The following is a 20669-nucleotide window of genomic DNA, read 5'->3' on the forward strand; positions in this document are numbered from 1 at the left end:
AGCTCATGTGTCCCAAACAGGGTTCAGCAGTAAATATTTTCAGGTTTCGGCCATACAGTCTCTGCCCTGTTGCTCAGAAACAGACACAGGCGATAAGTGAATGAATGAGCATGCCTGTGTGCCAATAAAACTTTATTCACACAAACAGATAGGGGGCCGGATTTGGCCCACAGGTTGTAGTCTGCCAGCCCCTGGCTCAAAACATGTCCTGAATGTTGCTTTTTGTAGGTTAGCTCGTGGAATCTGGGACAGGGAGAGCTGTCAAGGGCAAACCTCCAGGCCAAGTAGAACAGAGCAGGGGAGGGCGTGGGGTCGCCTGGGACAGGGCAGACCCCAGAGGCTGCTGTCCCATCAGGCTTTCTTCCCGGGGGAGGATGTGACCTGGCCCCTAAGCCTGGCCCCCAACAGCCAGGGCTCGACTCCCTGGGAAGAAGGCAGGAGGGAAGTGGGTCAAGGGAGGGCTCCCTGCTGACGGTGCCCCCACCCCACAGATGTGAATGAGTGTGCAGACCCCGTGAACTGCATCAACGGCCTGTGTGTCAACACCCCCGGCAGCTACCTCTGCAACTGCCCCCAGGATTTTGAGCTGAACCCCAGCGGGGTGGGCTGCGTGGGTGAGCACGCACTCCACTCCGGGTGGGGTTTTGGGGTCAGTGGGCTGGATGGGGCCATAGCCTGGGTCACCCAGATGCACCTGCTCCTGACACACAGGCCCTTGGCCAGAGTGATCATCCCGATTGTCTGTTGAGATACAGCCTTCTGCTCTAGACAGATGGACAGACACATGCATAGAGTCACACATGCACACAGAAATATGCATGCACACTTCCACAGTCACACACAGAGGCACCCATGCACACACAGACACACATAGAGTAACACACAGTTACACGTACACAGAAGTGCAAACACACACACACACCATTTCTCCCCCACCACTTGCTAACCATCCCTTTCTGCCTCTTAAGACACCCGGGTCGGGAACTGTTTCCTGGACACACAGGACCGAGGGGACGGTGGCATTTCCTGCAGTGTGGAGATCGGGGTTGGCGTCACCCGAGCATCCTGCTGTTGCTCCCTGGGACGGGCCTGGGGCAACCCCTGTGAGCTGTGCCCGCTGGCCAATACCAGTGAGTCCCTGAGGGAGTGGGGGCGGGGGAAGGCAGAGACCTAGCCCTGGTCCAGGCTCCCGCAGGGCTTAGTGGGTCATCTCTGCTAAGGGAGGGACACTGGGAACGAGAGAGGGAGGGCTCGCCCTGGGTCACACAGCATATTCTCAGCAGTTCATCATCTAGGTCTCTCCCCAAAGTCTCCTTCTGCCATCTCTTCCTGCAAATTCTTTGTGTGTTTATATTGACTTGCTCACTCAGTCAATCAACAAACATTGAGCATTCCTCTGTGTCCTGTTGTAGGGGTGGGGACCTAGAGAAGGATGGGCCGCAACTGCTGTACACTGCCCCTTACCCGTAAACCAACAGTCCCTGGAGTGTTGAGAGTGGAATTATCCTAAGGGTCTGTTTGAGGCATAGTGATGGGTCAGGAGGAAGCCATGGAGAGGAAGGGGGTAAGGGAAGCCTTCCCAACATAGGGACTTGAATGAGGTTTTGAAGGGTGAGTAGGAGTTTTCCAGGCAGAGTAGGGGAAAGCGTGTGGAGTGCAGTGGGAAGAGCATTTGCAAAGTCGTCAGGTGTCAAGTAGGGAGGCAGCTGTCCACCTATTCAGGTGTGTGTGTGTGTACATCCAGGGTCTTCCTTTCATGGGGGAAACTTGTGGTCACACTAGGGTCTGGTTGTGGATCACAAAGAATCCCTACCTACCCTGAGCTACTACCACAAGATCCATCTGCTCACATGTTGAATTGTGAGCACATGTTTACACACACACACACACACACACACACACACACTGGATCCCCCAGGATTGGCTCAATGTCTCTTGGTCCCAAGAGGCTGAGGAGGTAAGGGATGTAATTTCTGTGCTAAAGGGATGTAAGGCCCACTCTTGAGCCCTTTCTAGGGGACCTCCTCTCCCCTGCTTCCCCTGAGCTTTGCCCAAATGCCCCATCCCACAGCCCCTCACAAGCACCTCTTTCCCTTGCAGCTGAGTACAGAACCCTGTGCCCGGGGGGTGAGGGCTTCCGGCCCAATCCCATCACCGTCATTCTGGAAGGTGAGTTCCTGGTAGACCATCCACTGATTGACCTTCCTCTCATTCCCCCCTCAGCGAGGAACAGAGTTGGGCCGCTTTGGGGTTGGGGGCAGATCCTCTCAGCCATCTCCTCTTCCACCAGTTGGTTTATTGATTCATCCTTCTATCCAACCCCCATCCACCCATCGATCCATTCATCTCTCCTCTACCCACCCATACATCCATTCCCTATTTATCCATTCTTCCTTCTTTCCTTCCATCCATTCATCCATCCATCCATCCATATATATAAGTATGTTCGTACATCTACTCACCCACCCACCCACCCATCCATCCACTCATTTAGCTTTTCGTCCATTGACCCATTTGCTTATTCACCCATCTAGCACTTTTCATATCCACCCATGTACCCATCCACACAGCCATCCTCCCATATCCATTCATCCATCCATCCATCCATCCATCCATCTATCCATGGGGGTAATGAGATTGGAGAATTCCATCAAGACGGAGCTTTGTGATGGATGGATAGATGAAAGGATGTTCTATCCAATGAAGGGAAAGAGGATGAATTCAGGGTGACATTGACCCAGGAGAGTCTGGGTGCAGCCTCCAAATATCCAACAGCTCTTGGGTATTCTTTTTTTTTAATTAATTTATTTATTTTTGGCTGTGTTGGGTCTTCATTGCTGCACGTGGGCTTTCTCTAGTTGCGGCGAGCGGGGGCTACTCTTCGCTGCAGTGTGCTTGCTTCTCATTGCGGTGGCTTCTTGTGGAGCACGGGCTCGCAGCGCGTGGGCTTCAGTAGGTGTGGCTCGCGTGCTCTAGAGCGCAGGCTCAGTAGTTGTGGTGCTCGGGCTTAGTTGCTCCATGGCATGCGGGATCTTCCCGGCCCAGGGATCGAACCCATGTCCCCTGCATTGGCAGGCGGATTCTTAACCACTGCGCCACCAGGGAAGTCCCTGAGTATTCTTAAAGAAGCAGGACTGACTCTCCAGGACCCTGGAGAGCCCAGGGCAAGGCATGGGTGTCCCCCAAGTCCTCTGCTTGGATTTACCTTCCAATCACAGCTTCCTCACTTCCTGACAGACATTGACGAATGCCAGGAGCTGCCAGGGCTGTGCCAGGGGGGCAACTGTGTCAACACCTTTGGCAGCTTCCAGTGCGAGTGTCCACCTGGCTACCACCTCAATGAGGACACCCGCATCTGTGAGGGTGAGCTTGAACCCACCCCATCCTCCCTGCCTTCCTGCTCAGCCTCACCTCCTTTTCAGGTACTGGGGCCTCACATGCCCCTTGGAGTCTTCTCACCTGCTTTGTTGCCTGGGGCCCATTAGAAGGGTTGGGAAGGTTTCCTCGGAATGTCCCAATCTACCCTCTGCTCCGCTGCCCCCTCCCCGTCTCCCCATTGCCTGACCTCCAGCCTCCTTCCCACTCAGAAATGACCTGGCTTTATCTCGGTGACCATGCCCTTCTTCCCTTTGATTAAAAGCTGAGCAAGGCCCAGAGCTAAGAGGGGGAAGGGAAAGACACCAAAGGAACAGCCATACCTTTCCTTTTCACTTGTCTCCTTACTGTCCTCTTCTGCGTCTTAGTAACAATCAACAGTTAACTGGTGTCTGTGATTGCATGTCACCACGGTGCTGACATCTGCATTTGCCATTCGTTCATTCACCAAAACAGCCTCATGAGAAAGATGTTCCTATTATGACCCCATTTTTCAGATGCAGAAACTAAGGCTCAAGGGGGTTAAGTCACTTGAGAGGTACCAGCTAGTAAGTGATTGAAACTGGCTTTGAGCCCAGCCATCCTTATCCTTGAGTCTGAGCTCTTTTGATGCAATATATGAAATTCCTTCCTTCCTTCCTTCATCCATCCATCCATCTGTCCACCAATCCATTCTTTTTCTTCTTTTCAACAATATTAACTGAGCACCTGCATGCAACCAGACACTGACATCAGCACACGAGGACAGTAGATCTTTCACTCTGATCAGCACTCTTTAGAAACTCAAGGAAATGGTGAAAGAAGGGAGAGATCTAAGATTGAAAGCCCAATTTCCTTTCTACATGGAGGTGGGAGCTGTCAAACCAGAGTCAGAACCCAAAACGCTTGAAAAATATCTCATCCCTCCCTGCCTCCCCTATTCCGTAGACTCTCAAGGGAAAAAGGGAAAAGTCCTGTCCTCAGATATGGCCCTGTGTTGCATTTCTTGACTGTCACAGGGCAGGGAGACTTCAACCTGAATGTTAACCTTGGCTGTGGAGCCTCTCAGGGCCAGTTTGTGCCCTTGAGGGCTGCAGGCTTGCAGCATTTCCCAGCTTTCAGACTCAAGGGCCCTGTACTCCAAAGGGTGCCATTCCCCCACCCCTCCCACCCCCGCTTAGTTTAATGCTCTGCTGTCACCATCTTGAAATTCTTCATATACTTTGCCCTGGACAAATTCTGTAGCCAGTCCTTGTCAAACATTTTGTCTAACTCCTAGAATCACTAAGTCATATGGTAATTCTATGTTTGACTTTTTGAGGAACTGCCAAACTGTTTTCCACAGCACCTGCACCATTTTGCATTTTCACCAGCAACATAAGAGGGTTCTAGTTTCTCCACATCATTATCAACACTTGTTATTTTCCATTGTGTAAAATATTATCCTAGTGGGTGTGAAATGGTATCTCATTGTGGTTTTGATTTGTATTTTCCTAATGACTAATGAGGTTGAGTACCTTTGGAGAAATGTCTATTTAGGTCTTTTGCCCATTTTAAAATTGGATTGTTTCCCTTTCTGTTGTTGAGTTGTGGGAGTTCTTTATATATACTGGATATAAGACTCCCATCAGATATGTGATTTGCAAAGAGTTTCTCCAGTTCTGTGAGTTGTCTTTTCACTTTCTCGATAGTGTCTGCTGATGCACAGCAGGTTTAAATTCTGATGAAATCCAATTTATCTGTTTTATTTTTCCTTTTGTGGTTTGTGCTTTTGGTGTCATATCTAAGAATCCATTTGCTAAACACAAGGTCATTAAGATTTACCCCTATGTTTTCTTCCAAGAGTTTTATGGTTTTAGCTCTCATGTTTAGGTCTTCTATTTTGAGTTAATTTTTGTATATGGTGTGAGGTAGGGATCCAACTTCATTCTTTTGCCTGTTGGTATCTAACTGTCCCAGCACCATTGGCTGAAGAGACTTCTTTCTGCACTTTGGTGAAAATCAATTGACTGTAGATGTCTTGGTTTGTTTCTGGTCTCTAAATTCTGTTCCACTGATTTATAGTTCTATCCTCATGCCAGTACCACTCTGTTTTGATTACTATAGCATTGTAAGTAGGTTTTGAAATGGGAAAGTGTGACTCCTCCAACTTTATTTTCTTTTCTCAATATTGTTTTGGCTGTTTGGGGTCCCTTACAATTTCATATGAATGTTAGGATCAGCTTTTCCATTTCTGCCAAAAGAAGAGAAGTCACTGGGATTTTGATGGGAATTACATTGAATCTATAGATCACTTTAGGGAGTATTGCGATTTTAACAATAATGAGTCTTTTCATCCATGTACACAGGATGTCTTTCCATTTATTTAGGTCTTCTCTAATTTTTTTCAGAAATGTTTTATAGTTTTCTGTGTACCAGTCTTTCACCTCTTGGGTTGAATTTATTCTTAAGTATTTAATCTTTTGGATTCTATTATAATTGGAATTATTTTCTTAATTTCCTTTTCAGTTGCTTTTTGGTAGTTTGTAGAAATACAACTGAAATTTCTATGTCAGTGTGTTGATCTTGCATTCTGCGTTGTGCCCACTTCATTTATTAGCTCTAATAGTTTTCATTCTGTGGGTTCTCTAGGATATTTTATATATCAGATCCCCTGGTTTTGTAAGTTTTTGACGGGATTCCTGAGTTCCTCAAAAGTTCATTTTGTCAGTTTTTGCTCAGCTCAGTAGCTGTTTTTGTGGAGGAATAAAGCTCTGACATTCCCTATTCTGCCATTTTTGGAAATGTCACTCCTAGCTTGCTAATACTCCACCACCTGTTTTTGTATAGCCCACTAAGAATGCTTTTCACATTTTTAGGTTATTGGAAAAAATCAAAAGGAGAATAATACTTTGTGCCGCATGAAAATGACATGAAATGCACATTTCAGGGGCTATAGATCAAGTTTTACTGGCGCACAGCATGCTAGTTTGTTTACCCATTGTCTATGGCTGGCTGCCTTCACGCTACCATGGCAAAGTGAATAGCTCATCAGAGACCATTGTTTGGCTCGCAAAACTGAAAAAAATATTTACTTCCAGCCCTTTACAGAAAATGTGTGCTGCTTCTGGACTAAGGGATCAATGAGATTGAGAATCAACTTTTTTCTTTCAAGAATATTTTATCCATAGGGCTTTGCTTCCTATTGCATCACACTGGGAAGCACATGATTGCCCCACTCTTGGTGATAATATCATTAAATGAGCTCAGATCATATTTTTTCTTCATAGAAGTGGGATCATAGTAAACTTTTTTCCCCACCTAATACTGTGCCGTGTCTTTACGCATCACTAAGATGTCCGTGCATTTTAACCTAATCTTGAAACTCAACTCAACCGCATAGTGAAGTGGCTCTAGCAGACCTGGGGTGGGGAGTTATCCAGACAATTCCTGGATGCAGACAATTCCTCCCTCCCCCTGCAGACATCGATGAATGCTCTGCACACTCGGGCATCTGTGGCCCTGGTACCTGCTACAACACTCTGGGGAACTACACTTGTGTCTGCCCAGCGGAATACCTGCAAGTCAACGGTGGCAACAACTGCATGGGTACGAAGTGTGATGATGGGGGACCCCAGCCGTTGTGAGAAAAGCACTCGGGTGTGGGAGGGGCTTCTGGGAGTCTCCAAGCCTTGGAAGAGTGTGGAGAGGCATGTTTGTGGGAGGAGAGAGGGAGGGTGAGTGTATTTGAGATGCTGGTATGCAGCAGTGAGCAAGGCTGCAGGGCTCAGGGACCCAGGGCTGCCGTGTATGGTTGTCCAGGTTGTGCACTGCCTGAGAAGGGCTAAACGTAAAGGGCACCCTCATGTGTGTTGGGGAGAAGTCAAGCCAGTAATTTCCAAATGGATTTATGAATGAATTCCTATCTCTCTGGCTCTCTTCCTCTGGTGTCTCTTGCCTGCATCCTTCACCCCAACCCAACTGCAGACATGAGGAAGAGTGTCTGCTTCCGGCACTATAACGGTACATGTCAGAATGAGCTGACCTTTAACGTGACCCGGAAGACGTGCTGCTGTTCTTACAACATTGGCCAGGCCTGGAATAGACCCTGCGAGGCCTGCCCAACTCCTGCCAGCCGTAAGTGCCCCTCCCTGGCCTTCATTCCAGCTTGGCCCTTTTTAATGCAGTGTTTAATGAGGCATACGGCACTTAGAACTCCCAGATGAGTCTGTTGTTTTGATGAGAGCTGAAGAGTTGAAGTTCCATCCCAGTCAACGTATGGAAAAATCAATGCTTTTAAGGAGGGCAAGGCATCCTTCTATTTCACAGACTCGGGGAATTCAGGATGGATCAGTGAGGCTTTCATTTGTGCTAAAGAACCTTGAACACTCACAGATTATTTGGTGGGGTGGGGGGGTCAGTGAGTGAGTGCCTAGGGCCAGAGAGAAAAGCACAGCTGGTTGGAGGCACCAGGGCCCCATGAGCTGCGGGCGGAGCAAGCTTGCAGAAGCTCTGAGGAGGATTACAGAAATGTCGGTCAGGATGAGGAAGGGTATTCCAGGCAAGGAACAGCAGGAGCAAAGTCCTGAAAGAAGGACTGAGCAGAAGAACTTTTTGGCAGTTGGGATGAGACCTATTAGGATGATCTAGCAACCAGCCCAGGCATCAGAAAGAGCTGCAGGAATGGAGCAGTGAGTAGAGGGGATAACTAGGGGGTTACAAGTTTATTAGTGCTATGGACTGAATGTTTGAGTTCCCCCCAAATTCATATGTTGGGGCCCTAACCCCCAGTGTGATGGCATTTGGAGGTGGAGCCTTTGGGAGTTAATTAGGTCATGTGGATGGAGCCCCTAAATGCGATTAGTGCCCTTATAAGAAGAGACACAAGAAACGTTCTCTCTTTGCCACGTGAAGACACAGCAAGAAGACAGACAGGAAGAGTTCTCAGCAGACACCAGATCTGCTGGTGGCTTGATCTGGGACTTCCCAGCCTGCAGCGCTGTGAGAAGTAAACGTTGGTTATTGAAGCCATGCAGTTCATGGTATTTCCTTATAGCAGCCTGAACTAAGACAATTAGTTTCCTAGGGTTGTGGCAACAAATACCACAAACTTGGTGGCTTAAGAAGAAAAAAGAACACCAGAAACGTATTTTCTCACAGTCTTGGAGGCTAGATGTCATAAATCAAGGTGTGGGCAGGGTCACGCTTCCTTCAGAGGATCTAGGGATGAATTCTTACTTGCTTCGTCCAGGTTCTGGTGGTTCCAGGCATTCTTTGGTATTGCTTGGCTTGTACCTGCATCTCCTCCATCTCTGCCTTCAACTCATATGGCTTCTCCCTGTGTCTCCACATGTCTCTTCATTTCTTATAAGGACACCAATCATTGCATCAGGGCTCCTCTGATCCAGGATGACTTTCACTTGACTGTATCTGCAAAGACCCTATTTCCCAAAAAGGTCACATTCAGAGGGTCTGGGTGGACATGAACTTTGGGGGTGGAGGGTCATTATTCAACCCAGTGTAGTGGTATGAGAAGGGGTCATTACTGGCTGTCTCTGAGTGCCGGGCCCTGTTCTGGGTTCTAGGAAATAAGAATAAGGTAGACCCAAGCTGTGCAGTCTGGGAGGAAACTGCAGACAGCCAAGTCTGGTCATGAGATTGTCAAGACAGATCAAATGTCACTCACAGATTATGTGCTGGGAGTTAGGTACCTACCTGAATCTTAGGCACCTGAATCTGAGGTGCAGGTTGAATATGATGAGACAGAAGTCCACACTAGGCATAGGGGCCACTGAGATTGGTCTGTTCTCATCATGATACAGGCAGAAGAGCGAGTGAGGAGCAGGGCAGGGACCTGGGGAAAGGTGGCACTGCCCAAATGCCTGCCCATGTCTATCAGGTGGGTCCAGGGACACCCACCCACCTGGGAATCTAGGTCGGGCAAGCAGCATCTTGGTGTCAGCAGTGGGATACAGTCAGAGAGTGAATTGCCCTGGAAGAGCCAAAGGATGGCGTCATCAGCTGTCCAGGGCCAGAGTGGTGGGCTGCCCAGAGTCCTCAAGGTTGAAGTGGACTATGCTAGGGAACAGCAAAGGGAACAGCATATGCAAAGTTCCGGTAGCATGACAGAGCAGGACACATCCAGACATGGAATGAAATCATATAACAGGAGGGCAGGAGATGCTGTTGGAGGAAAGGTGGGACTGAGGGTGAAGGTTCTTGAGGTCCATACTGAAGAGTCTGCATTTTATAGTGAGGACAGTGGGGTGTAGCTGGTGGCACTCACGCAGGGAAGAGATGAGGGAGGTCATGTCTATGTGTTAGAAGATCACACCACACAGGCGAATGGCACCCGTAACCCTCCCAGCGCTGGTCAGAGTGGAGGGAGGGAGAGGGACTAGTTGTCAGGGGCCAGGTGAGCACTGGGCTACAGGGATGGACAAGCTGATCAGAGGAGGAGGAGGTGTCCTCCCAGGGAGGCTGCAGCCCCAGCGCCCTGCCTTCCCCATTCTCCTTTGCCCAGTGGATTACCAGATCCTGTGTGGAAACCAGGTTCCCGGGTTCGTCATTGACATCCACACAGGGAAGCCCCTCGGTGAGTGACCACCACCCTCCTGTCTGTAGCCCCATGTCACTCTGTGCCCAGAGCCCTGACCCCTCTCTTCCTCTCCCCCCACAGCTCTTTCCCTTCCACCCTCCCCTACCCCACACCCTCATTCTTCCAACTCCCCAGGCCAGGAATCCTGACCCTTTTTTTAAAAAAACAATGAGAGTATTTTTATTAAATTCTTATTCATTTTTTAAACTTCTGTAAAAATACACATAACATTTACCATTTTAATCATTTTTATGTGTCCAATTCAATGGCATCGATTACATTCACACTGTTGTGCAACCATCCCCACCATGCATCTCCAGAACTTTCCATCTTCGCAAACTGCAACTCTGTCCCCAAGAAACACTGACTCCCATCCCCCTCCCCCAGCTCCTGGGAACCCCCATTCTACTTTCTGTCTGTAAATCTGACCTCATAGAAACAGATTCGTACAGTATTTGTCCTTTTGTGTCTGTCTTATTTCACTCGGCATAATGCCCCCAAGGTTCATCCGTGTTGCAGTGGAGCAGAACGCTCCCTTTTTAAGTTAAATGAGGTTTTGTGCAATTCAATACCTGAATGCCAAATTTCAGCTGTGCGGTGTTTCATTGATGAACCTATTTTCAGTTGTTTTCATTCCACCGTTGTATTCTCCTTATTTTCAACAATTGGAACAGAGCAGATAAGAGCAACTCCCCCTCCAGTCACCCCCTCAAATCTAAGTCTCCTTCATACTCTCCCAAGGTCATAACTCAGTCTCCCATGGATGGATACAGGCTGATTCCAGGTTCTTTTATATGAACAATAGATTTATTGATTTATAATTCATGCTTTACACCTGGAGTATTTCTTTCTAGTTCTTTTTTTTTTTTTTTTTTTTGTGGTACGCGGGCCTCTCACTGCTGTGGCCTCTCCTGTTGCGGAGCACAGGCTCCGGACGCGCAGGCCCAGCCGCCATGGCCCACGGGCCCAGCCGCTCCGCAGCACGCGGGATCCTCCCAGACCGGGGCACGAACCCGCGTCCCCTGCATCGGCAGGCGGACTCTCAACCACTGCACCACCAGGGAAGCCCTCTTTCTAGTTCTTTCTTCATGCATTTAAACACACATAGAGATCCACCTTTGAAAATGTATGGCATTGTTTTCTGGGGAGTTGGACATAAATTCTGTGCTTTCTTATGTCTTGTCTGCAACTTATTTTTCTCACCCAGCAAAGAGTCGTGAAGAACCAGCCAGGTTACTACACGCAGCACTGCCTCCCTCTTTGCCCTGCTTTGTAGTATTCCATACATGGACACATCCCAGGTCATAAGTCAGTCCCCCATGGATGGACACATAGGCAGATTCCAGGTTCTTTTATATAAACAGCAGCTTTATTGAGATATAATTCATTTCACCCATCAAAAGCGCACAGTTCAGTGGGTTTTTGTATATTCACAGAGTTGTGCCCCATCACTTCAATTGAAGTTTGAACATTTCATCACACAAAAAGAAACCCTGTCCCCATGAGCAGCCATTCCCTGTTCTGCCTTCCCCCAACCCCTGGCAACCACTATTCCGCTTTCCATCTCTTTGGATTTGCCTGTTCTGGACGTTTCATATAAATGGAATCGTACGGTATTTGTCCTTTGGGGACTGGCTTCTCTCACTGAGCATCATGTTTTCAAGGTTCTTCCACGTTGTAGTGAGTGTCAGTGTTTCACCCCTTTTTCAGGATGAATCGTATTCCCTTGTAGGGAGGGACCACATTTTGTCATCCATTCCTCCGGTGATGTTTCCAGTTTCTCGCTAAACGTCACCACAGGTCCTCCCGTGCAGCCTCCTGCTCACACACGGGACTGCCTCGTTCCCGGAGACCCCACAAAGCAGGCTTGCTGGGTCACAGCAAATGTGCATTTTTGTTGAGAAAGAGGCTCTCTCCCCCTGCCTTCCCTCCCACATCCTGATTTCTTTCCGGTGTGAGCAGATATAGTTTGGCCACTGCAGGATTTTTCAAGTGTGTGCTGGTTGGGGGACACATCTTCTCCTAGACTGCATGATCTCTTAGGTCAGGGTCCCCAGACGTTGCCGGGAGCTGAGCTGCTCCTGACGGCTGGCGCCCTCCCCAGACATCGACGAGTGTGGGGAGATCCCTGCCATCTGTGCCAGTGGCGTCTGCATCAACCAGATTGGGAGCTTCCGCTGCGAGTGCCCCACGGGCTTCAGCTACAACAGGGTGCTGCTGGTCTGCGAAGGTGCCGCCCCCCTGCCTCCCCAGCCCCGGGTGGGTTGCTGGTCCCCCCTCCCAGCCTGTGCTCTCTGGGCAAGTCTCTTAAACCCCGTGAGCCTCAGTTTCCCCCTCTGTGTATGGGGCTAACGCCTTTCCGAGGGGCTCCATCCCACATCACCCCGCTCAATGTGGTTCTGGAGGGACCACCTGCTCTGAAGTGGGGGGGGGGAGGGCTGGGTTTAGGGTTTGATTCTGCAGGGAAGCGTCACTTTCAACCCCGCCCCGCTGGCTGTACTCCCCAGATGTGGACGAGTGTGCCAGCGGGGAGAGCCCCTGCCAGCAGAATGCCAACTGCATCAACATCCCCGGCAGCTACCGCTGCAAGTGCGCCCGAGGGTACAAGCTGTCGCCAGGGGGTGCTTGTGTGGGTAAGTGGGGACCCTAGTAGGGAGGTGAGGGAGTGGGGTGTAGGACAAAGCCAGACTCTGCCTCCTGCTGTGACTTGGGTAGGACACGGCTCTGTCCGGGCTTTGTTCCTTGGCTGTACTTTTTTTTTGGGGGGGGGGTGGCTGTGCCGCTCGGCTTGCAGGATCTTAGTTCCCTGACCAGGGATCGAACCCGTGCCCCACTGCAGTGGAAGCGTGGAGTTATAAGCTGTGGACTGCCCGGGAATTCCCTCCTTGGCTGTACTTTGGGGTGGGGGTGCTGAGAGCATCTGTTAACGGGAGTCGTGAGGGTGAAATGGGAGGTGAAGCATTTCCCCTGGGACAGCAGCTAGAATGGGTAGGCGGTCGGGCTCTCCCACTGCCACGTGTGATGGCTCGCAACACACTGTGGGGTGGGGACTCTGTGGGGCACCACACTCCCTGCCCTCCCTCAGGACGGAATGAGTGTCGGGAGATCCCAAACGTCTGTAGCCATGGCGACTGTGTGGACACAGCTGATAGCTACATGTGCCTGTGTCACCGTGGCTTCCGGGCTTCAGCAGACCAGACCCTGTGCATGGGTGAGAGCGCCCTCTGCTCCTTCCTCTTAGGCCAGGCTGCCAAGGGCGAGGGGCCATGGGTCTACACCTCCCCTGGGGTGGGGGTGGTGCTTCTGCCCATCCTGATTCACAGACTCACAGCTGTGAGCCCTGGCACCTAAGACCTTGGGTAAATGACTTATTCACCTCCCTGCACCTCAGTTTTCCCATCTGTAGAATGGAAGTGATAAATAGGGATATATCCCAGCCATCACTTCCCATCCACCTGGGCAGGGTGAAGTACAGGAGAGGGGGGCTGGGTCCAGCCAGGCCCTCACTGCCCAAGCTGCCCGATGCCCTGGGTGAGCTGGGCGGGGATCAGGGGCTTTGCTCTGGCAGACGTCGACGAGTGTGACCAGCAGCCATGCGGAAATGGGACCTGCAAGAATATCGTCGGCTCCTACAGCTGCCTCTGCTTCCCTGGCTTTGTGGCGACACACAACGGACATTGCGTGGGTGAGCTGCCCAGGCTGGTGGGCAAGCCTCAGTGCACCCCCACTGAAAAGTGGGTCCTTGGCTTGAGGACACCCCTCTGAAATGCAGGATCTCGCCCCAGGGATACCTTCAGGAAAACAACCTCAGGGGATTGAAAACTAGTTAACCGTAAAGTTCTCCAAACCCCTTCAATTGTCAAGTACCAAGGGTCCCTCACTAGAGCTTACACTCAGGTCGATAAGAAGGAGATGGACAGTACAGAGAGAAAAGTGAACAGTGAAGACAAGACGTGGGTGGTGTGATGCTGGCAGTTCAGTGCAGTGGTTGAAAGTGGATTCCAAGGTCAGGTGGTGTGAGTTCAAATCCCAGCTTTGCCATCTGCCAGCTGTGTGACCCTAGGCAAGTCGTTTACCTTTCTGTGCTTCCGTTTCCTTCTCTGTAAAAAGAAGATTAATAGTAGTACCTACCTATCTTAATATCAGGCCAAATTGACTTCTTTTTTTTTATAAATTTATTTAATTTTTTGTTTATTTATTTATGGCTGTGTTGGGTCTTCGTTGCTGCTTGCGGGCTTTTATTTTAGTTGCAGCGAGCAGGGGCTACTCTTCGTTGCGGTGTGTGGGCTTCTCATTGCGGTGGCTTCTCTTGTCGCGGAGCATGGGCTCTAGGTGCGTGGGCTTCAGTAGTTGTGGCATGCAGGGTCAGCAGTTGTGGCTCGCAGGCTCTAAAGCGCAGGCTCATTAGTTGTGGCGTACGGGCTTAGTTGCTCCGTGGCATGTGGGATCTTCCCGGACCAGGGCTCGAACCTGTGTCCCCTGCATTGGCAGGTGGATTCTCAACCACTGCACCACCAGGGAAGCCCCCAGATTGACTTCTGAACAAGGAATATTACCAGAAATAAAGAGAGTCAATATATATTGATTAAAGGGTCATTTCTCTGAGAAGACATAACAATCATAAATGCATATGCAGCTAGCAATGGAGCTTCAAAACACATGAAGTAAACATTGATAGAACTGAAAAAGAAATAGACAAATTCATAATTACAGTTTGAGGCTTTAACACTCCTTCCTCAATAATAGAGGGAACAAGTAGAAGATCGGTAAGAATATAGAACACCTGAACAATCATGTGAACCACCTAGACCTGAGTGATATTTATAGAACATCCCAGAACATACATTCTTCTCAGGTGCACATGGACCTTCACCAGGAAAGACCATATTCTGGGCCATAAGGTAAACAACAAAATTTTAAAAATTGAGGTTACACAAGATAGGTCCTTGGAATGTAAGTGAATTAAACTAGAAATCAGTCACAGAAAGATATCCAGAAAATCCCCAAATGTTTGGAAGTTAAATAATACACTCCCAAAGAATCCATAGAAAAAGGAACAAATCATAAAGAAAATTAGAAAACATTTTGAATTAAATGAAAACGAAAACACAACAAAATTGGTGGGATGCAGCTAAGGTAGTATGTACAGGCAAATTCATACCCTTAAGATGCTCATGTTAGAGAATATTGGTGTCTGCTTTATAGGATAGTTGGAGGGTTAATATACAGCTGGTATATAAGTGCTCAGTAAATTGAAGTCATTGCCATCAACTCAACTCTGTGAACAGAAGAGCAAGGGAGGCTCAGAGCCCTAGGCTATGTGGGTGACCCCAGTGGCCCATCTTCCATCTGCAGATATGGATGAATGCACCACCATCGTGGGGCAGGTGTGCCGATTTGGCCAGTGCCTCAACACAGCAGGCTCCTTCCACTGCCTCTGCCAGGATGGCTTTGAGCTCACAAGTGATGGGAAGAACTGCATAGGTGAGTCTCACCATGGTGCTGGAAGCCATCTCAGCCTGCCCCTACTCTAAGTTTACCTTCAGTTGGTACTTCCAAGTGAGCATGGTTCCATTTCATAAGCATGCATTTATTTTAAGGTATAAAACCAGCACATCACACCCATGTTTTCACAGGGTTTGTGATTTAGGGTGAGGCTGTCTTGAAGCTCTAAGTTTTATGAAGTATGGTATAATAGAGGTATTGAATGGATGCCATGAAAACCATGAAAGGGGTGTGTGAGTGGCTTGAGATTAGGAACTTTGCTTCCCCTTCCCCTGGCTCCACCTATAACCCCCATCAAGACCGAGAATATTCTTCTCCAGATGTCCCTGTTTTCCTGAGTATCAGCCCTTCCTCTGGATCCAGAAAGGCTTGTCTGGGGGCCTTGGCCATCATGCAGTGACCATAGGTGCCGGTCCTAGCCCCAGGCAAGCCCCTGCCACCAGCTGTTGCTGGGACCCCTCCTCCTCCTCTCCCCAGACGCCAACGAGTGTCTCAGCCTCGCGGGAACCTGCCTGCCAGGCACTTGCCAGAACCTTGAGGGCTCCTTCCGCTGCATCTGTCCCCCCGGCTTCCAGGTTCAGAGTGACCACTGTGTCGGTGAGTGTCTGGCCTCACCTCCCAGCTCTGGAGCCAGGGAGGTACCTCCGGGCCTCTGTTCTTCCCCCATCTGTAAAATGGGAATGCCAGCTGGGGTGGTGGTGAGTGAGGAGATGCAGTTAGCACAGCACCCCATACAGCTCCATATACTGTTACTGTTATTAGGATGCTCTCTTGGCTCAGGGCGCTCTCTCTCTGGGGCCCCCAGGCTTCCTCGTGAATCCTATAAAATGGGCATGGGTGTGGGTCTCACTGCACCAGACATGGAACTTCTCGCTTGATGAGTGGTGGTCAAGGACCAGTCTGGCCTGAACACCTCTGGTCCACTCATCCACTTGGACTAGGCTTGTACAGTCTGGGCTAATGTGGGCCAGCCTGGGCTTAGCAGATGGGCTAGCCTAGTACAACGCAAGCTAACTTCTTCCACTGTAGGCTAATTTTATCTAGTCTTACTTAGTTAGCTCTGTATAAATTTACTCTCTAAAGATGAACTTTTCCAGACCATGACCCCTACCCTGGAGACACCTTCTAGGAAAGACCCCACACACACACACTGCCCACCTGGTGCTTCCGCTAATCCTGAGCCCTGGGGACCCCACCCTGCGTCAGTCCCTGGACCCTCCCTGCCTGGGCCCCCCACTCCATCTGCCCCTCCCAGCAGCCGAGGCCGCCCACCCCAGTGGAGGGCCTGCTGCACCCCACCCACCTCATGTCCCTGCCCCTCCAGACATCAACGAATGCTTGGAAGAGCCCAACCTCTGCCTCTTTGGCACCTGTACCAACAGCCCCGGGAGCTTCCAGTGCCTCTGTTCGCCTGGCTTTGTCCTGTCTGACAACGGGCACCGTTGCTTTGGTGAGTCTGGGGCCAGGGAGCACACAGGGTTAGGGAAGAGGTGGGAGGTGGGGTGAGGAAGAGCTGGGTCACCCAGAAAGGGGGCTGCAGTTTCTTGTATGTATCTCCAGGAGCCTGGTCCAGTGTGGGCTAGCCTCACCCAGGCTGAGCTGGCCTCTTCTCTCCCAGGTTAGGGCAGCAAGGCAGAGGGCAGGGCAACTCAACAAGTATTTGTTGTTATGGGGGCCAGTGGTGAACCAAACCCCAGCCTATCTGTAAGGACATCTCAGGCCGGTAGTGTTCCAGGGCTAAGGACTGGGAGTCAGTAATGAGGATTTGGAGTCTGAAATCTGGGTCCTCTGGCTTTCTGGAATGAGTCACTTTGCCTCTCCAGGAAAGGAGTTCTGATCCAAGAATAACATGGCTAGGTTTGACCATTCTCCCAGCCTGAGATGACCCCCACAGATGTGAATGTGGGGTGTTGCTGGAAGGGATTCTCAGATTTTCAGCAAAAACCCCAGGACTGACCCTCATTGGCCCAGTGTGGGTCACATGTCCGTCCCTGAACCAATCACCATGGAGTGATTCTGGAGCATTCTGATTGGTCGCTGGTAGGGTCAGGACCACCCTATTCATGAGGACTGGGGTGGCTAGCCCTCCTAGCTTTTCTCTGGGGAATCACCCCACAGACACACGGCAGAGTTTCTGCTTCACCCATTTCGAGGCTGGAAAGTGCTCGGTACCCAAAGCTTTCAACACCACCAAGACCCGGTGCTGTTGCAGCCAGAGGCCCGGCGAGGGCTGGAATGACCCCTGCGAGCTGTGTCCTCAGGAGGGCAGTGGTGAGCACCCACCCCCGTCCAGTCTCCCCTGACCCTGCCTGCCTGCCCCCATCTGCTCTCCTTCAGCCTTCCCTACACACAGGGGCATCCTGGGGGCTGCACGTGGCCCCAGGCCCTCACCTCCCTTCCCCTCTCGGTGTCCAGCCGCCTTTCAGGAGCTGTGCCCCTTTGGCCACGGGGCAGTCCCAGGCCCAGATGATTCTCGGGAAGGTGAGCCCCTCGCCCACGTGCTAAGAGCCCCCCTGGGCCACCGCAGTCTCCTCTTTTCCCGCCCAGCCCTGTCTGGGCTCTACCCTGGTTCCCAAGTCTCAGGCTCCCTCCTCGTCCCATGGGTAGCCCTGGACCCCACCCCCCTGGAGGGAAGGAAGAGACCCTGAGTGTGGCCAGGGCATGACAGATGCCGTGCCTGCAACCTCCGCTACCTGCAGACGTGAACGAGTGTGCGGAGAACCCTGGCGTCTGTGCTAACGGCCTTTGTGTCAACACTGATGGCTCTTTCCGCTGCGAGTGTCCTTTTGGCTACAGCCTGGACTTCACAGGTGTCAGCTGCGTGGGTGAGTGACCAGCACGCCCCAGCCTGCTTCCCAGGGAAGGAAGGAGCCAGGGAGGGCAGACACCACCCAAGGCAGCACCCTGCTGCTCAGCCACTGTCACTCTCCCCCACCCACTCGTGCTCCTTGCTGTTTATTCACTCATTCATTTATTCATTTACTTATTCATTCACGCATTCGCACACTTTTCATTCATTTACTTGCTCTTCACTCGTTCATTCACTCACTCATTTACTTATTCACTTATTCATTTATTCATTGAACACATACTGCATGCCTGCCCCGCGTCCAGTCTATTACGCATTTTGTTTTTTGTTTTTGTTTTTGGTTTTTTTTGCGGTACGCGGGCCTCTCACTGTTGTGGCCTCTCCCGTTGCGGAGCACAGGCTCCGGACGCGCAGGCCCAGCAGCCATGGCTCACAGGCCCAGCCGCTCCGCGGCATGTGGGATCCTCCCGGAGCGGGGCACGAACCCGCGTCCCCTGCATCGGCAGGCAGACTCTCAACCGCTGCGCCACCAGGGAAGCCCCCGTCCAGCCTAAAGGTGCAGCAGATCTGGCCCTATCCACTCTGTAGGAAGTCAGCAGGAGGCAGACAGGATCATGTCAAGGGTGGGAGCCCTCTGCAGGCTCTGACCACCCCCTTACCCCCACCCCAGACACAGACGAGTGCTCTGTCGGACACCCCTGCGGGGAAGGCACCTGCACCAATATCATTGGAGGCTTCGAATGTGCCTGTGCTGATGGCTTTGAGCCTGGTCCCATGATGACCTGTGAGGGTACGACCCTGCCTGCCCAGACCTGGGCTGTGTGATAGGGGTGAGGGGGGCTGGCCTGAGAGAGGGACAGGGGGTCCTGCAGGCAGACCCCACCCAGCCAGCACCTCCACTGACCTCCCCAGACATTGACGAGTGCTCCCTGAATCCCCTGCTCTGCGCCTTCCGCTGCCACAACACTGAGGGTTCCTATGTGTGTACCTGCCCGTCTGGCTATGCCCTGCGAGAGGATGGGGCCATGTGCCGAGGTAGGACCCGTATGGGCAGGCGGGCTATGGGTAGGGCCCTGGGGCTCCCCGTGCCTCGGTCCCGAGAGAAAATGGAGACGTAAGACCTCTGCCTCCAAGGGTGGGAATGAGCGATAAGTGATAAAGTGAGGGGAGAGCTGAGGCGAGTGAGGGTGCAATGGGTGCTCTTTTGTGAGCAGTGGTTCTGCTTTTATAGTTATGAAAGGGGGTGCTCGCATCTCCTTGGCTCCCCAATCTAACAGAACAGCGAGTGTGGCTTTCGAGGCGTCTCCAGTTGCGGCTGGACATGCTCTGAGTGGGCTAGCACAGTGGGGACAGCAATTGTGCCCCTGACCCAGGGACATGTGGCAATGTCTGGAGACATTTTTTATTGTCACAGTTGGGTGGGTGGGTGGGTGCTACAGGCATCGAGTGGCCAGGGGTGCTATTCAATATCCTACGGTGTGCAGAAGAGGCTCCCACCACAAAGAATTTTCTAGTCCCAAATGTCCAGTGTCGAGGGTAGAAACCCTGGCCTGTGACTTGGTCCCTCAAGGGCTATTTCAGAGTCAGTGTTCCAGGGACCACAGTGCAGGCCAGACAGATTCACAGACCCTGATGTAAGCAAGGAATGGGGGTGCTGGGGGCAGTTGTGACCGCCCCCCTTGGCTTCCCAGGAGGTCTGGGACGGTCGGGGGAGGAACGGGCGCCTGGCAGTGCTTCAAGGACTTCACTCTGGCCCACCGAGGCCACTGGGGGGTGGGGTCCAGGTCCTCACATCCCGGAGCTGGTCCATGGTGTGTCTGGTCTTCACCGCCATTGGTCTGGGGTTGCCCGCAGATGTGGACGAGTGTGCAGACGGCAAGCAGGACTGCCACACCCGGGGCATGATGTGCAAGAACCTCATCGGCACCTTCACCTGCATCTGCCCCCCGGGCATGCGGCCCCAGCTGGGCTCTGGGGAGGGCTGCACAGGTACAGGAGGGCTTCAGGCATGCAGGGTCTCCCTGCCCCCGACGGATGGGAGAGTTCAAAGCCAGAGGGTGTGGGTGGGCAGACTTTGACCCTGGAGGTGGAGGCCAGCTCGAGGGACTCTGGCCTCCCCCCCGGCCTGCCGCATCCCTCCCGCCTCAGATGACGATGAATGCCATGCCCAGCCCAGCCTCTGTGCCAATGGCCGCTGCGTCAACACCGCAGGCAGCTTCCGCTGTGATTGTGACGAGGGCTTCCAGCCCAGCCCTGACTTCACTGAGTGCCACGGTGAGTGTGGCCAGACCCAGGTACGGGGGACATAGCCACCCAGCATGTGGCACCGCCACCTGGGAGCTCCCCAAGGCGGGGACGGGGCCAGGGCCACCGAGGGGGTCACTGAGCCAATCCAGACACACGTGTCCACCGCACGCCCCCAGC

The 20669-nt window shown here is 51.7% G+C and overlaps 1 protein-coding gene across 1 annotated transcript in view; it reads left to right on the forward strand.

Moving 5' to 3' along the window:
* Positions 1–20669, forward strand: part of FBN3 (fibrillin 3) — a gene marked incomplete at both ends in the record, with an annotated part of 60248 nt that overhangs the window by 26392 nt on the left and 13187 nt on the right. The window contains 21 exons of the mRNA XM_082651488.1: positions 492–614; positions 969–1130; positions 2101–2169; positions 3238–3363; positions 6817–6942; positions 7321–7470; positions 9857–9928; positions 12036–12161; positions 12439–12564; positions 13017–13142; positions 13500–13616; positions 15287–15415; positions 15914–16033; positions 16761–16886; positions 17555–17707; positions 17852–17917; positions 18136–18261; positions 18916–19035; positions 19158–19280; positions 20100–20234; positions 20394–20519. Of these exons, the coding sequence (XP_082507614.1) occupies positions 492–614; positions 969–1130; positions 2101–2169; positions 3238–3363; positions 6817–6942; positions 7321–7470; positions 9857–9928; positions 12036–12161; positions 12439–12564; positions 13017–13142; positions 13500–13616; positions 15287–15415; positions 15914–16033; positions 16761–16886; positions 17555–17707; positions 17852–17917; positions 18136–18261; positions 18916–19035; positions 19158–19280; positions 20100–20234; positions 20394–20519 (2547 nt within the window). The remainder of the gene's footprint in view (positions 1–491; positions 615–968; positions 1131–2100; positions 2170–3237; positions 3364–6816; positions 6943–7320; positions 7471–9856; positions 9929–12035; positions 12162–12438; positions 12565–13016; positions 13143–13499; positions 13617–15286; positions 15416–15913; positions 16034–16760; positions 16887–17554; positions 17708–17851; positions 17918–18135; positions 18262–18915; positions 19036–19157; positions 19281–20099; positions 20235–20393; positions 20520–20669) is intronic.

The sequence above is a fragment of the Grampus griseus genome (genome assembly GCF_964374135.1).
Source record: "Grampus griseus genome assembly, chromosome: 3".
NCBI classification, from domain to species: Eukaryota; Metazoa; Chordata; class Mammalia; order Artiodactyla; family Delphinidae; genus Grampus; species Grampus griseus.